Source organism: Rana temporaria, chromosome 2 (assembly GCF_905171775.1).
Source record: "Rana temporaria chromosome 2, aRanTem1.1, whole genome shotgun sequence".
Lineage (NCBI taxonomy): Eukaryota > Metazoa > Chordata > Amphibia > Anura > Ranidae > Rana > Rana temporaria.
The window spans coordinates 112,106,543-112,124,332 of NC_053490.1; the positions used below are offsets into that span (position 1 = coordinate 112,106,543).

General features: G+C 42.4%; 1 protein-coding gene across 1 annotated transcript in view; it reads left to right on the forward strand.

Annotated features, from left to right (window-relative positions):
* Positions 1–5,647: 5,647 nt before the first annotated feature.
* ENDOU (endonuclease, poly(U) specific) overlaps positions 5,648–17,790 on the forward strand; it is a 74,040-nt gene continuing 61,897 nt past the window's right edge. Inside the window, exon 1 of the mRNA XM_040340768.1 lies at positions 5,648–5,758. Coding sequence (XP_040196702.1) covers positions 5,683–5,758 — 76 coding nt within the window. The 5' untranslated portion in view covers positions 5,648–5,682. The remainder of the gene's footprint in view (positions 5,759–17,790) is intronic.

Here is a 17,790-nt window from a genome sequence, read left to right on the forward strand (position 1 = left end):
CATGCCTGCTAGTTGGATTCCCTTGTTGACAACCTCAGATCGAATATTGACTACGCTCAGAACTCAGCCTGCCCTGAACCCAGACTGTCACTGACCACTCTCCCTGTCACAAGTACCTGTTTACTGTGCTCAGTTGATGACTGCCCCGGTGTGGTAGGCAAGCACTAGAGCATTGTGTATAAGACCTGGGGGAAACCAAGTACCGGTAGGCCTGTTTGCCTTATGGGAAAGGGGGCTGCTATAGGTGAAGAACATATTAGCCAGCTGTAGTGCCTGAACACCAAAGCTAGGGGTAGGCGTGACAGTTCTAAATCAGGTCCACCTTGATGTTTATTGAGAGTGCATGGAGGGGGTGGCGTCATGTCAGGGTTAGCAGAGCGGCGGCGGCAGCAGCCTTGTGGCAGTACTTCTCCCGGTGCTCTGGCCGGGCAGCATTGTAGTGGGTGCCGCCCATCCAGCCATCCATCTTTCCTCTGGGCATGCTGGCTTCGGAGGAGGGAGGGGGCACCCGCTCATCCGGCTCCACGTGTTCTTCTGGTGTTAATCCGGTATAAGGGGGGCTGCACCACCAGCTTCTCCCTGTGCGAAAACCAGGCGGTCTTCCTTCCGGGCTTACACAGGGGGGGGCACACACCTACTTCTCCGGGTGCACGCTGCTGCATGAGGGGCTGCCATCCATCCATCCACCCTCCCACTCCTCCGGGCACACGCCAGCATTTTGCGGGGGCCGCCCGCTGTCAGTTTCCGGGCGCACGCTGGAAACTTGCAAGGCCGCCCGCTCGTCCACGCTGGGGTCATGTGAGGGGGGTCCACCCACTCATCCAGGGTCACGTTGGCAGTATGAGGGGGGAGGTTGTCCACCCTTTATCTCCCGGGGTCATGCTAGCAGCCTAAGAGGGGTTTTCCACCCATTTCTTCAGGGACCAAGCTGGCAGCATGTGGGGGGGGGGGGGGGTGTCCTCCCATGGGTCACGCTGGCAGTTTCCTTACATTGCTGCAATTTGTCATAGCATCCTGTGTCTGCATTTTTTCTGTCGCTCTATGTTTCCAGTCGATGCATTTTTCTGTCTCAGCGTTTCTGCCCCTGCATTTCTGACATAGCGTTTCTGCCCCTGCGTTTCTGTCATAGCGTTTCTGCCCCTGCGTTTGCGTAACAACTTAGTCCTGGTAGGTGCACAGGGGGCGGGGGTGTTTCAGTCTTTGGGTCCGGCGTTCCAGACACCATGGATCCTCGGAATTCCCAGCAGTTAGTTGACCCCCCTCTGTCATCGTCACGCTGTCAGCTTGGGGGGGGGGGAAGGGGGGTGTCCACCCACAGACACACTGGCTGTTTTCCTTGCAATACTGCATTTTGTCTCAGCATCCTCTCTGCGTTTCCAGTCTCTCTGCGTTTCCAGTCTCTCTACGTTTCAGTCATTTTGTCCCGGCTATTTTTGTCATGCGTTTCTGGCCCAGCTTTTTTGTCATGCGTTTCTGGCCCAGCTTTTTTGTCATGCGTTTCTGGCCCAGCAGTTCTGTCATGCATTTCTGGCCCAGCAGTTCTGGCCCAGAATTTCTGTCATGCGTTTCTGGCCCAGCATTTCTGTCATCCGTTTCTGGCCCAGCATTTCTGTCAAGCTTTTTTGGCCCAGCATTTCTGTCAAGCGTTTCTGGCCCAGCATTTCTGTCTCTGCGTTTCTGGCCCAGCATTTCTGTCTCTGCGTTTCTGGCCCAGCATTTCTGTCTCTGCGTTTCTGGCCCAGCATTTCTGTCAGGCGTTTCTGGCTGGCCCAGGATTTCTGTCATGTGTTTCTGGTGGCCAGCATCCAGTCTCACGTTTCTGGCCCAGCGTCCAGTCTCACGTTTCTGGCCCAGCGTCCAGTCTCATGTTTCTGGCCCAGCGTCCAGTCTCACGTTTCTGGCCCAGCGTCCAATCTTACGTTTCTGGCCCAGCGATCAGTCTCACGTTTCTGGCCCAGCGTTCAGTCTCACGTTTCTGTCATAGCGTTGTCTGTCATAGTGTTGTCTTCTTCGTTGGTTACCATGTCTCGTTGTACTTTGTCCATGTTGCAGCCTGGGTTGATTCGCTAGTGATCACATCTCGTGGTCTGTCACGTCTACAGATCCATACGGGCTGAGGTTTCGTTTTTAATGATTGTTGACCACAATTTTCTCGCCCGTATACCATACGCCATATGATGCACGTTCATTCTTACGCCTATACAGCTACCCACCACGCTCCGTGGGTACACTAGCCCTGAGTGCTCAGTTTAATTGCCTGTGTCTGCGCTGCAGTTTACTCGGTCTCACTCGCCACTCACACCAGGGTGGTGGGGGGGCTGCTGCCATCAGGTTCATTCACGCGCAGTGGTCTTGTCATGTCTGCTCATGTTCTTGTACTAAGGTAGGCTCAGAGGGGTGTTGTTGTTTCATGTCTGGTGGTCTGTTGTCATATTTTTTAGTTTGTCTTTCCTTAGCTTGGGTCTTCCACACGTCACGTCGGCGCACCCCCAGCTCCTGCTCTTATTCCATTTCTGCAGGCTAGGTCAGCATCCCCTTGGATCGGGGTCTTTAAGGCTTTCAGTTTCATGTCTGTGCCAGGTTTGTTCCTTGTCAGGGGTGGTATTGGAATCTCCCATCCCAGTCCTCGGACAGACCTGCTGGAAGTCTTTCCAGGCCTGCATGTGGGCCTCATTGCTTGATCGTCAGGTTTGTTTGAAGTGTCTTGGCTTAGCAGACAGTCATGTTTTCATCACCAATCAAGCACTGGAGGCAGTTTTTTCCAGGGGTGCTTGGTCTGGTTTCTTACCGTGATTCTGAAGGTGGGGGGGCCAAGCCACTGGGGTGCCTAATGGCAAGTTCCGATATCTTTTGTTACTTTGGGCTGCTCTTTCCTGCGAGGACTTTTTCATCAAGGTACTCATCCGTGGTCTGGCGTTTCAGCATTCGCTACAGTTTCGGGGGAGTGTTGGTTCGGCATCCACACCGATGTCAACTTTCATTGTTTATCTGCCGTCGGCCCTGTCGTTTGATAGGGCAGGATAACTGATGCTTTCAGGACTCAGACTCGGTTATCAGGTTACAGGCAGAAGCACGACCTGATTGTTATCAGGTGGGACCAATGTTCTGCGGGTCTGGTTTGGTTTCCATGTGTAATGGTGCTTGTTGTCTTAACGCGTTGGTCTTATCCACTTTCTCCAGGTATCCAGCTCTTTAGTCTCCTGCCAGTTGTAATTTTTGCACTCATCCTCTCACTTCCCCATACCAGCATGGGTAGGCCAGGGGTTGGGGGTTTCCAGAGCTACTTCACTGGTGTCCGGTTGTAGTATTTCTATTTCCTTGGCCATCTTTGCAGGGGCTCCTCGGGCCAGCCCTTGCTCCATTTCCCCCCATGCATCCTCTCATCACAAGCAGTTCATTCTCATGGCAGGGTTGTCTCGGGCATCAGGCTCAATCCATCTTTCATGGGTCGTTTAGTTGAGTTCTGGGCTGCTTTGCGGGTTCATTAGGGGGTTTCTTCTCTCGCAGGTCATGGGTCGTTGGGTTTCTCCTGTCATAGCGGATACGTATACTGTTGCCGTCCAGGCGTAAGCTACTCTACTTGTTGGATTGTTACCTACCCTTCTTCACCTAAACATGTGTCTTTTGCCCTCTTTTCAGGCATACCGACCAGCTAGGCCAAGGCACACCTCAGGCCTTGGTTGTTAGGGTTATCACATTTCTTACTCGAAGACTGTGGGCCAGATTCAGGTAGGAGAGCGGATCTTTATATTGGCGTAACGTATGTCATTTACGTTACGCCGCCGCAAGTTTTTCAGGCAAGTGCTTTATTCACAAAGCACTTGCCTGTAAAGTTGAGGCGGCGTAGCGTAAATCACCCGGCGGAATTCAAATTCGGCGGGTAGGGGGCGTGTATCATTTAAATCAAGCGCGTCCCCGCACCAAACGAACTGCGCATGCGCCGGCCACGACTGAATCCCAGTGCGCATGCTCCAAATGACGTCGGGAAATCGTCATGCTTTCGACGTGAACGTAAATTACGTCCAGCCGTATTCGCGAACGACTTACGCAAACGACGTAAAAAATTCAAGACTCGGCGCGGGAACGACGGCCATACTTAACATTAAGTAGGCCTCATTAAGCAGGGGTAACTATACGCCGGAAAAAGCCGAACGCAAACTACGTAAAAAAGCACCGGGCGGTCGTTCATTTCTGAATCGGCGTAAATACAAATTTGCATATTCCTCGCGTAAAAATACGGAAGCGCCACCTAGCGGCCAGCCTGAAATTGCAGCCTAAGATACGACGGTGTAAGACACTTACACCTGTCGGATCTTAGGAATATCTGTGCATAACTGATTTTCTGAATCAGGCGCATAGATACGACCGACCACACTCAGAGATACGACGGTGTATCAGGAGATACGCCGTCGTATCTCTTTTCTGAATCCGGGCCTTTGACTACAAGTGTAAAGGCTGGCCGAAGGCTAGCCTGTGTTTGTGGGAGGGGTCTGCTGAGTACATAATCCTCCTCCCTTGTCGGGTCCTGTGTTGGCGTCATTTCAGGATTCCCACCCACCCGTTTCCCCCAGCTTTCATACATACTATTACTCTTTGTACATTTTTCTTATTCTTACATTCAGGGTATGCACTCTTTTCAGGCATACCGACCAGCTAGGCCAAGGCACACCTCAGGCCTTGGTTGTTAGGGTTATCACATTTCTTACTCGAAGACTCTCACTACAAATGTAAATGAATGATCATCACTTACATGCCTTTTTCCATAGAAATGCATTGATGTCTGTTTTTCATCCATCAACGGTTGGATGAAAAACGGACAAGGTCTGCATGTGTGAAAGGGGCCTTATTGTCCAAAAAATATTGATTATCACATATACAGCACAAACATATGCCTTATTCATTAACCAATAAATATTATACAACACCAAATATATGAAAGTGTCTGTGCAATAATAAAGTGTTTATGCAAAAAATATTTTTTAAGTGCTGTGAAGATATCCTTCGTTGATATAATTTCATTCTTTTATTGCCTCCTGTGCTTATCATCTGTGATCCTCTACCACCACAGGTTCTATCCTCTCAGGAAACATAAGTGTTTTGTGACCTAATGTACATCAGGTGGTCATGGTTATCTGATGAGTTCTCTGGTGTGTAAGGTGTGTAAAATAGTAAAAATAAAATCCCAGTGGTTAATAAATACCACAAAAAAAAAATGGTACAGAATAAATTTGGATACAGTGTCATTCAAATATCCAAGTGCTAAAAACTGAAAAATTACCTGATAATGAAAAGGGAGAAACATGTTGGTGCTAAGATGTTGATAAAAAATTTAAAAAAAGCAGTATAGTCTGGAGGTTTTGCTGGAAGACCAGAAGATATTTGCAGGTATCAGTGTTCCCCCAAATCTTTTGGATTAGTTCACATGTACCAATTTATCTCTTACAATAGCATGTATGCAGAATTCAGCTTGACATTATAAATTTAGTATACATTGCAACCGATTATAAATACAAGTAAAACAGGTAGAGCTAGTTGTTTTATTAATCACTGTCAGCAAGGAAGATAAATTATGTTCCTGTTTTTTTCTCCGCCTTAAAAAATTTGCGTAGAAGAAAACACACCCTTTATAATAAATTACTTTTTAGTTAGGATCCAGAGAGCACTGGTCCAGTCTTGTTCACCATGAAGAAGCTTGTGGTTCTACTTATCCTCTCTATCATTGGAGGCACTCTGGCTTTTGATACATGTTCTAGTGAAAGTAAGTGTTGCTGCATTCTATATGACTTCTGAGTTTCTGATTATTTTGCAAGATTTTATAACTAAGGCAATTTTCTGAGCTCCAGTTTCATACATAAGTCTATAAGTCGTTTTTTACTCTTTAAATATACTTTGAGCACTAGAAGCTCAAACAACATCAATTCATTCTAAACATTTTGCAAATAACCAGAATTTACTCATTTAAATACACGTGCTTTAAGAATATTCAAAATGATCTAACTGAATTAAATGACAGTGAGGTGAGACTCCAAAAAAAAAAAAAAAAATTAAAAAAAAAACACAATTGGCTTTAAGATAATATTAAATATTTAAAAAAAAATGTATTCAGTAAATTAATTTAAAATTGTAGATCTAAAAACAGCTTTTCTCTGTATAAGGGTGTCTTTAAAGGCACGGTAGCCACACCTCCTCCCCACAACATTTAGGAAAAGAGAATTGCGATTGGTTCTCTACAATGCTTGACCATGCTTGCATGTATTTGTGTATTTAGAAGGAGGTTGCTTTTAGAGAGCTACAATAGAATATATATATATAAATATTACCATCATATGCTAGTCTTAAAAAAATGGCAGGTTTACTCTAATAGACAAAGTTTGTATAACTTGTTCTTAAGACAGAGGCTTCTTTCCTGCTGCAAGTTTTACTGTAGTCTGACTTCAATGCTCAAAGCCCTAATTAAACCACAATAACTTGTACAGTCAGATTCTGAAACAATGATCTCGTTTAAAGAGCAGGTTTCATCGTTGTAGCAGTAAATCAGTTTACATAAATGTAACAAGTGTTCACAAAGTTAACTAGCTTTAGGATAAAAGTTAAGGATTAAAAGTAAGAGGTATTTAGGTTGATAGACATTTACTGTATGTGCCAAACAGGGAAAAAGGTAATTTCTATTATATCTCAGTTTCTGGGTGTCAGTCAATGATATAAACCAAAACTACAGATGCTATTTCTTATATAAACCATTTTTAGTTAATTAGAATTGTTGGGGTTAAAATATATTTAAATCCAGTCACTAAAAATCTCACATGAATTGGCTATTGTTATTTCAGTTGTTTTAAATGACTGCATTTCTCTACAACTTTCAATAAAATAATACCTTGTGTTCCTGAAATAAATAATATTTTTACGGCACATCTTGTAAATGAGTGACAATTGTTTTCCAGTTGTGCTCCTGCGTTGTCACATACGCCACTGGTGGAGACCACAAGCATGCTGAGACACGTGCCATAGGCATGGTGGTCCGTCTTTCTCACTATCAGGAAACTGGTCCAGAGAAATGATGTGCATCCAAGTTGAAAAAGTATTTTCTAAATGACAAAAAGGCAAATATTTAGGCTACACAGTGCTTTAGCAAACCTAACGTTTTCCTATTGGTGTAAACATTTACTTTAGGTTTTGGCTTTAAGGAGTAATACCGTGTACACACGATCGTATTTTCCGTCAGAAAAACCTTGGAAGGTTTTTCCGACGGAATTCCACTCAAGCTTGGCTTGCATACACACGGTCATACAAAAGTTCTCTGAACTTTCCGACCGTCAAGAACGCGGTGACGTACAACACTACGCCGAGCCGAGAAAATTAAGTTCAATGCTTCAGAGCATGCGTCAAATTGTTTCCGAGCATGCGTCGGAATTTTGCGCATCGGAATTGCTACAGGCGATCGGATTTTCCAATAGGAATTTTTTCCATCTGAAAATTTGAGAACCAGCTCTCAATCTTTTGTTGGCGGAAATTCCGACAGCAAAAGTCTGATGGAGCCTACACACGGTCGGAATTTACATGCAAAAGCTCACATCTGACTTTTGCTGTCAAAATTTCCGATCGTGTGTACGGGGCATTAGGCTTTAGGATAATTGATGGGGAGAGGTATGGATTAAGAGCACATTTTAGGGGTGTATTAGGAGCACATTTTAGGAGTTGTGTTATGTGTTAGGATTAGGGTGGGGCTAAGTGTTAAAGGACAATTTAATCTAAAACCTTTTTTTTTCTCAAGTTACAGTATACAGTGGGAAATTGTGAAAACTTGTTACATAGTTAGAAGGACACAAGTCCATCCAGTTCAACCATAAAAAACAAACAAAAATTAAATAATATTACACAATCCCATATACCCAATCTACACCCACAGTTGATCCAGATGAAGACGAAAAACCCCAGCAGAGCATGATCCAATTTGCTACAGCAGGGGGAAAAAATTCCTTCCTGATCCCCCGAGAGGCAATCGGATTTACCCTGGATCAACTTAACCTATAAATGTCAGTACCCAGTTATATTATGTACATTTAGGAAAGAATCCAGGCCTTTCTTAAAGCAATCCACTGAGCTGGCCAGAACCACCTCTGGAGGGAGTCACATTTTCACAGCTCTTACTGTGAAGAAACCTTTCCGTATTTGGAGGTGAAATCTCTTTTCCACTAGACGTAAAAAGTGCCCCCTTGTCCTCATTGTTGACCGTAAAGTGAATAACTCAACACCAAGTTCGCTATATGGACCCCTTATATACTTGTGTTCCTGTTAATGCTGTGTGTCCCTCACTTTACATCTGGGTCAATGGTGTTGGACAGAACAGGAAGAGAAGTGACACAACATTTACATCTCACCGAAACATCTATATATTAAGGTCAGAGACACCCATGCCAGGTTTTTATTTCAGTCAGTAGATTCATCCTTTTTTTGGGCTATTCTGATTGGGACAGATAGAACGTGGATATCCATAATTGTAATTGTCACTGGAACAAGAACAGAGGAGAACATTTCCAGTGGCAGTTGTGGTGACATTTTGGAAAAATGTTTACTCACATCTTGTCATACCTCTGAGGCAGGAAGTGAAGGGAAATCTCCCCAAATGGCAGTAGACCTCCATGGACCTCAAAAAGCACACCTCCCATGTGTCTCCTGCCTCTTTGAATGGCCTTAGTACCCTACTAAACATTAAATATTTCATATTGATATTGTATTTCTTTTTTCACATTTGCTAGGCTAAACTTGCCTTTTTTTTTTTTTAAACAATAATGGGTTAAGCCTAAATTCACAAAAATAACAAACTGCTCCAAACATCCACCTCTTTCTCCCTTTTTGTCTTGTTGATGCAGAATCAATGAGGCCTTTCATTTAGGAGAGAAAGTATGAAGACAAACAGCTTCTGCAGTGCTCTCTTTACAGTGCTTAGATTAGAAGTATGTGGATCACAGGAGTGCAGTTTGTTCTGCACTCCTGTGACCCATTTTCAGCAGACAGCAGGCTAAAGCCAGCAGAGCCAGTCCAGGTTGGAGAAAGATCACAACAATCTGGTTGGGATCCACCCACAACCCTGGACCCGCACCTGGCTCAGCCCCTCAGTGACTCAGCCACTCCTGCCCCCTCCACGGCCCAAGTCGCCCAGTGAGAGCGAAAGGGACGGCAGAGCAGACAGCAGTGACTGACAGTCACCAGCTCTCTGCTCATGGACCTCTGAGGACCGAGCGATCAGCGGTGTTTGATCGCTCGGTTCTCAGTCTTAGAGCCGGCGGGGGACAGATGCAGCATCGGACTGATGCTGCATCCACCTAGGTCCTTGAAAAAATAAAAACCTGAACTTCTCTTTTAATGAGCATTATACAATGCTCTGAGAATCCAATGTGCATCCTGTTTAGTTCCTGCACACTTCGTGACCTGAGATCACTGATGTCATCATGCATTGGTGAGCTTGACAATAATGCTGTGACTAATTTGCCTACCTAAATGTTTGTGTATTTTTTGGAATATAAAAGGTTTTTATTTAATACTTTATTTTAGTAAAAATCCTGATATGCTAATATAGGGAAAATGCACATGCATGTAAAATAAACAACATTGTTTCTATATTTTTTTTTTATTATTCATTCTGGGGGACAGACATTTATTTTACAAATTGCTGGTGGAAAATAATTAATGCATATACACACTCACACTGGATATAGGATGGTTTGCAAACCACCAAAGAAAAATAAATAACACAGGGATTCATTTGAAATAATTATAAAATCAAGTAGGAAATGAGTGCAACTGCATGATTTATTATTTCCCTAGATATATATAAATCTGCGGTACAGAGTTTTCTCTTTAATTTTAGTTTGAATACCATGAAGGGTCCAATGTATAACAACTAGTGCCAAACCCTGTACAGGCTTACTCATGTTTAGTGTGATTACCGCACAGACCCCAGAAGTGGTTGTGTTGGCAGCTGTTCCAGAAGATGGGACATGAGGTGTCCCTTAGTATCACATAGGAGTGTTCTCACCCTGGTTTCCTGAGCTCAATCTATCATCTCATTCTGCACAAGGGTGTAGTCCTTCGTCCCAGCATGTCATACTGCTTTGTGTATATAAAACACAATAATGATGACACTGTATCTCTTAATAATTAAATGACAACTTCTGAGAAATGGGTAGAGTTAAAGCGGAGGTTCACCCGAATCTTTTTTTTTTTTTAAAGCCAGCAGCAAATACTGCAGCTGCTGACTTTTAAAAAATGGACACTTCCCTGTCCAGTGCGCCCGCGATGTCGGCAAGCGTTGCAGCTTCGCTGCCCGGTTTCCTTCTGCGCAAGTGGCACTGCCCATCCTTATTCTCATGGGAACCCGCAATATGGACAGCAGCCAGCAGCTGTGCCAGTACCAGCCTTGCAGTACCAGTCACCAGTACCAGCCACCAGTACCAGTCACCAGCAGGGCCGGTGCAAGGATCTTTGACACCCTAGGCGAATCCTAATTTTGCGCCCCCCCCCCCTCCCTGCTGCGCCCCTGACATCACTTTACTCTGCCCTTGCAACACATGTGACCTATCTGACACCCCCCTTATCTGACACATACACTGACCCCCCTCACCTGACACAATGACCCCCCCTCACCTGACACACTGACCCCCCCTCACCTGACACACTGACCCCCCTTACCTGACACATACACTGACCCCCCTTACCTGACACATACACTGACCCCCCTCACCTGACACAATGACCCCCCTTACCTGACACACTGACCCCCCCTCACCTGACACACTGACCCCCCTTACCTGACACATACACTGACCCCCCTTACCTGACACATACACTGACCCCCCTTACCTGACACACTGACCCCCCCTTACCTGACACATACACTGTGACTGGCCCACCTGACTCTCACACACACCACACAGACAGAACCCCCACTCGGCACTCGACAGACAGTGTAATGTAGTTCGGAAGGGATCCGTCCTCCTCCTACCTCGGCTGTTTTTGGCTTCATCGTCATCGACCATCATCCAGTCTCTGGTCAGGGGCCAGGCTAGCGCCATCCTCCCGCTCCACAGTGTCCCCGCCGAGACCAGGCCAGCGCCATCCTCCCGCTCCACGGAGGTCAGCTGCTCCTCTCAATGCTCCGGGCTCCCATCTCCATTGAGCCCCGCCCCTCCGCTGCACACACAGACACACAGCGCTGCACCAGAGGGACAGGCTAGAGCAAAGGAGTCCCGGAGCAGCGCTGTGTGACCGGTCTAGAAGATGTAACAGTGCAGCAGGGCGCTCAGCGGGACACATGAGGGATTAGTGGTGGCGGCGCACAACGAGCGATTAGGAGAGGAGAGCCGAGCTCACACAGAACAGGGGCTGTGGTTGCGCCCAGGGCTGGCCTTAGGTGTTCAGGCGCCCTGTGCGAGCAAAGCCTGTGGCCCCCCCCCCCCCCCCATCTTCACCGATAGATAGATAATTTTGAGAAAAAAAGAAAGAAAGAAAGGGAGGAGAAAGAAAGAAAGGGAGGAGAAAGAAAGAGAAAGAAAGAAAGAGAGAAAAGAAAGAAAGAGAAGAAAGAAAGAAAGAAAGAAAGAAAGAAAGAAAGAAAGAAAGAGAAAAGAAAGAGAATGAAAGAAAGAAAGAAAGAAAGAAAGAAAGAAAGGGAGGAGAAAGAAAGAATGAAAGAGAAAGAGAAAGAAAGAAAGAAAGGGAGGAGAAAGAAAGAAAGAAAGGGAGGAGAAAGAAAGAAAGAAAGAAAGAAAGAAAGAAAGAAAGAAAGAAAGAAAGAAAGAAAGAAAGAAAGGAGAAAGAAAGAAAGAAAGAAAGAAAGAAAGAAAGAAAGAAAGGGAGGAGAAAGAAAGAAAGAGAGAAAGAGAGAAAAGAAAAGAAAGGAAAGAAAGAAAGAAAAAGGAGAAAGAGAAAGAAAGAAAGAGAGATAGATAGATAGATAGATAATCTGACAGATAGATAGATAGATAGATAGATAGATAGATAGATAGATAGATAGATAGATAGAAAGGGAGGAGAAAGAAAGAAAGAAAGAAAGGAAGGGATTAGTGGTGGCGGCGCACAACGAGCGATTAGGAGAGGAGAGCCGAGCTCACACAGAACAGGGGCTGTGGTTGCGCCCAGGGCTGGCCTTAGGTGTTCAGGCGCCCTGTGCGAGCAAAGCCTGTGGCACCCCCCCCCCCATCTTCACCGATAGATAGATAATTTTGAAAAAAAAGAAAGAAAGAAAGAAAGGGAGGAGAAAGAAAGAAAGGGAGGAGAGAGAAAGAAAGAAAGAGAGAAAAGAAAAGAAAAGAAAGAAAGAAAGAAAGAAAGAAAGAAAGAAAGAAAGAAAGAAAGAAAGAAAGAAAGAAAGAAAGAAAGAAAGGAGAAAGAAAGAAAGAAAGGAGAAAGAAAGGGAGGAGAAAGAAAGAAAGAAAGAGAAAGAGAAAGAAAGAAAGAAAGAAAGAAAGGGAGGAGAAAGAAAGAAAGAAAGAAAGGGAGGAGAAAGAAAGAAAGAAAGAAAGGAGAAAGAAAGAAAGAAAGAAGGAAAGAAAGGAGAAAGAAAGAAAGAAAGAAAGAAAGAAAGAAAGGGAGGAGAAAGAAAGAAAGAGAGAAAGAGAGAAAAGAAAAGAAAGGAAAAAAAGAAAGAAAAAGGAGAAAGAGAAAGAAAGAAAGAGAGATAGATAGATAGATAGATAGATAGATAGATAGATAGATAGATAGATAGATAGATAGATAGATAATCTGACAGATAGATAGATAGATAGATAGATAGATAGATAGATAGATAGATAGATAGATAGATAGATAGATAGATAGATAGAAAGGGAGGAGAAAGAAAGAAAGAAAGAAAGAAAAAAAGAAAGAAAGAAAGAAAGAAAGAAAGAAAGAAAGAAAGAAAGAAAGAAAGAGAAAAGAAAGAAAGAGAAAGAAAGAGAAAGAAAGAGAAAGAAAGAGAAAGAAAAGAAAAGGAAAGAAAGAAAAAGGAGAAAGAGAAAGAAAGAGAGATAGATAGATAGATAGATAGAAAGAAAGGGAGGAGAAAGAAAGAAAGAAAGGGAGGAGAAAGAAAGAAAGAAAGAAAGAAAGAAAGAAAGAAAGGGAGGAGAAAGAAAGAAAGAAAGAAATGGAGGAGAAAGAAAGAAAGAAAGGAGAAAGAAAGAAAGAAAAAAAAAAAGAAAAAAGAAAAAGAGAAAGAAAGAAAGAAAAAAAGAAAGAAAGAAAGAAAAAAAGAAAGAAAGGGGAGAAGAAAGAAAGAAAGAAAGAAAGGGAGGAGAAAGAAAGAAAGAGGAAAGAAAGAAAGAGAGAAAAGAAAAGAAAGAAAGAAAGAAAGAAAGAAAAAGGAGAAAGAGAAAGAAAGAAAGAAAGAAAGAAAGAGAGATAGATAGATAGATAGATAGATAGATAGATAGATAGATAGATAATCTGACAGATAGATAGATAGATAGAAAGAAAGGGAGGAGAAAGAAAGAAAGAAAGAAAGAAAGAAAGAAAGAAAGAAAGAAAGAAAGAAAGAAAGAAAGAAAGAAAGGAAGGAGAAAGAAAAAAAGAAAGAGAGAAAAGAAAAAAAGAAAAAATGAAAGAATGAAAGAGGGAGGGAGAGAGAAAGAAAGAGGGATGGAGGGAGAAAGAAAGAAAGAAAGAAAGAAAGAAAGAGAGAAAGGAAAAAAAGAAAGAAAGAAAGAAAGAAAGAAAGAAAGGGAGGGAGAAAGAAAAGAAAAGAAAGAAAGAAAGGGAGGAGAAAGAAAGAAAGAAAGAAAGAAATAAAGGGAGGAGAAAGAAAGAAAGAAAGAAAGAAAGATAGATAGATAGATAGATAGATAGATAGATAGATAGATAGATAGATAGATAGATAGATAGATAATCTGACAGATAGATAGATAGATAGATAGATAGATAGATAGATAGATAGATAGATAGATAGATAGATAGATAGATAGATAGATAGATAGATAATCTGACAGATAGATAGATAGATAGATAATCTGACAGATAGATAGATAGATAGATAGATAGATAGATAGATAGATAGATAGATAGATAGATAGATAGATAGATAGATAGATAGATAGATAATCTGACAGATAGATAGATAGATAGATAGATAGATAGATAGATAGATAGATAGATAGATAGATAGATAATCTGATAGATAGATAGATAGATAGATAGATAGATAGATAGATAGATAGATAGATAGATAGATAGATAGATAGATAGATAGATTGATAATCTGATAGATAGATAGATAGATAGATAGATAGATAGATAGATAGATAGATAGATAGATAGATTGATAATCTGATAGATAGATAGATAGATTGATAATCTGATAGATAGATAGATAGATAGATAGATAGATAGATAGATAGATAGATAGATAGATAGATAGATAGATAGATAGATAGATAGGGAGGAGAAAGAAAGAAAGAAAGAAAGAAAGAAAGAAAGAAAGAAAGAAAGAAAGAAAGAAAGAGAAAAGAAAGAAAGAGAAAGAAAGAAAAGAAAAGGAAAGAAAGAAAAAGGAGAAAGAGAAAGAAAGAGAGATAGATAGATATATAGAAAGAAAGGGAGGAGAAAGAAAGAAAGAAAGGGAGGAGAAAGAAAGAAAGAAAGAAAGAAAGGGAGGAGAAAGAAAGAAAGAAAGAAATGGAGGAGAAAGAAAGAAAGAAAGGAGAAAGAAAGAAAGAAAGAAAGAAAGAAAGAAGGAAGAAAGAAAGAAAGTAAGAAAGAAAGAAAGAAAGAAAGAAGAAAGAAAGAAAGAAGGAAGGAAAGAAAGAAAGAAGGAAGAAAGAAAGAAAGTAAGAAAGAAAGAAAGAAAGAAAGAAAGAAAGAAAGAAAGAAAGAAAGAAAGAAAGAAAGAAAGAAAGAAAGAAAGAAAGAAAGGAGAAAGAAAGAAAGGGAGGAGAAAGAAAGAAAGAGAGAAAAGAAAAGAAAGAAAGGAAAGAAAGAAAGAAAGAAAGAAAGAAAGAAAGAAAGAAAGAAAGAAAGAAAGAAAGAAAGAAAGAAAAAGGAGAAAGAGAAAGAAAGAAAGAAAGAGAGATAGATAGATAGATAGATAGATAGATAGATAGATAGATAGATAGATAGATAGATAGATAGATAGATAGATAGATAATCTGACAGATAGATAGATAGATAGAAAGAAAGGGAGGAGAAAGAAAGAAAGAAAGAAAGAAAGAAAGAAAGAAAGAAAGAAAGAAAGAAAGAAAGAAAGAAAGGGAGGAGAAAGAAAGAAAGAAAGAAAGAAAGAAAGAAAGAAAGAAAGAAAGAAAGAAAGAAAGAGGAAAGAAAGAAAGGGAGGAGAAAGAAAGAAAGAAAGAAAGAGAGAAAAGAAAAGGAAAGAAAGAAAGAAAGAAAGAAAGAAAGAAAGAAAGAAAGAAAGAAAGAAAGAAAAGAAAAGAAAGAAAGGGAGGAGAAAGAAAGAAAGAAAGAAAATAAGAAAGAAAGGGAGGAGAAAGAAAGAAAAGAAAGAAAGAAAGGGAGGAGAAAGAAAGAAAGAGAAAGAAAGAAAGGGAGGAGAAAGAAAGGGAGGAGAAAGAAAGAAAAGAAAAGAAAGAAAGAAAGAAAGAAAGGGAGGAGAAAGAAAGAAAGAGAAAGAAAGAAAGGGAGGAGAAAGAAAGAAAGAAAGAAAGAAAGAAAGAAAGAAAGAAAGAAAGAAAGATAGATAGATAGATAGATAGATAGATAGATAGATAATCTGACAGATAGATAGATAGATAGATAGATAGATAGATAGATAGATAGATAGATAGATAGATAGATAGATAGATAGATAGATAATCTGATAGATAGATAGATAGATAATCTGATAGATAGATAGATAGATAATCTGATAGATAGATAGATAGATAGATAGATAGATAGATAGATAGATAGATAGATAGATAGATAGATAGATAGATAATCTGATAGATAGATAGATAGATAGATAGATAGATAGATAGATAGATAGATAGATAGATAGATAGATAGATAGATAGATAGATTGATAATCTGATAGATAGATAGATTGATAATCTGATAGATAGATAGATAGATTGATAATCTGATAGATAGATAGATAGATTGATAATCTGATAGATAGATAGATAGATAGATAGATAGATAGATAGATAGATAGATAGATAGATAATCTGATAGATAGATAGATAGATAGATAGATAGATAGATAATCTGATAGATAGATAGATCGATAGATAGACACATAGATAGATAGATAGATAGATAGATAGATAGATAGATAGATAGATAGATAGATAGATAGATAGATAGATAGATAGATAGATAGATAATCTGATAGATAGATAGATAGATAATCTGACAGATAGATAGATAATAGGGAGAGAGAAAGAAAGGTGAAGAGAGAGAGAGAGAGAGAGAGAGAGAGAAGGGAATGAAGGCCACCCCTACATCAGTGTACAGTGTACTCACTCGGCAGGAGGGACTGGATGGATATCACACTCCTCCATCTTTCCCTTCTGTTTGCTGTGCTTAAAAATTCCCGCCCACATCCCCTGTATGCCGGGGAGAGTGGGCGGGGCAGACACAAGGAGAGGAGGGGAGGAGTAAAAGCAGCTCCTCTCCTCTAACTGGCTTTGTGGGCAGCAAGGGGAGGGGATAGATGTCAGAGCTGGCTGTGATACGCCCAGCTCATCTCTCTCTCTCTGGAGCTCTCAGTGTGCTCCGATCCCCCTGCTGATCTGTCCCACTCGCAGCTGGCGCTTGCGCCCTAGGTGGTAGTGCGCTCCAAGCGGCTGCTTACTTCGCCTAGTGGTAGCGCCGGCCCTGGTCACCAGTACCAGCCATGCAGTACTAGTCACCAGTATCAGCATCAGTACCAGTAGCAGCTAGCAGTACCCGCCAGCAGTAGCAGTACCCGCCAGCAGTACTAGTAGCCACCAGCAGTAGCAGTACCAGCCAGCAGTCCCTGCCAGCAGTACCAGCCAGCAGTACCAGCCAAAAGTACCCACCAGAAGTACCAGTACCCACCAGCAGTACCAGTACTAACCACCAGTACCTGCCAGCAGTACCAGTACCCACTATCAGTACCAGCCAGCAGTACCAGTACCAGCCAGCAGTACCAACCAGCAGTACCTGCCAGCAGTACCAGCAGGCAGTACCCAACAGCAGTAGCAACCAGCAGTACCAGCCAGCAGTACTTGCTAGCAGAACCAGTACCCACCAGCAGTACCAACCCACAGTACCAGCCAGCAGTACCCACCAGCAGTACCTGCCAGCAGTACCAGCAGGCAGTACCCAACAGCAGTATCAGCCAGCAGTACCAGTACCAGCCCTGGAGGACATCCAGCAGCAGCCACCAGCTATAACTGTCTGGGGGACAGCAGCAACCAGCTGCAGGAATCCTAAGAAAGAAGTGAAAATCTAGGTCAGTTGAGGTGCAGGTAAACCGCTGTGCATCAGTGTGAAAGCAGCCTTAGGCCCCTTTTACACGATCGGTTCGATCGGGTCTGCCTGTCTGTTTTTCAGGCGTACCCAATTGGACCCTTCATTCACCTCTATAGAGCGGCAGATGTAAACAGACTTGTGTCTGTTTACACCCACCTATCTGCAATCTCATCTGCTTAAAAAATTAGAAGGGGATCTGTCCCCTTCTGTCTGGGCGGATCGGAGGGCCCTTAGGGTAGAGCAGCCTGCATCCGTGTCTGCTCTACATATGCAGAGTGGACACAGACAACCAGCCGCCCGCTATACTCATTGTGGCCCGCGACCGGTTACCAAGTTGCTAAAGTGGCCCTAATTACGGGTGTAATGTCGTCCTAAAGTTAAACC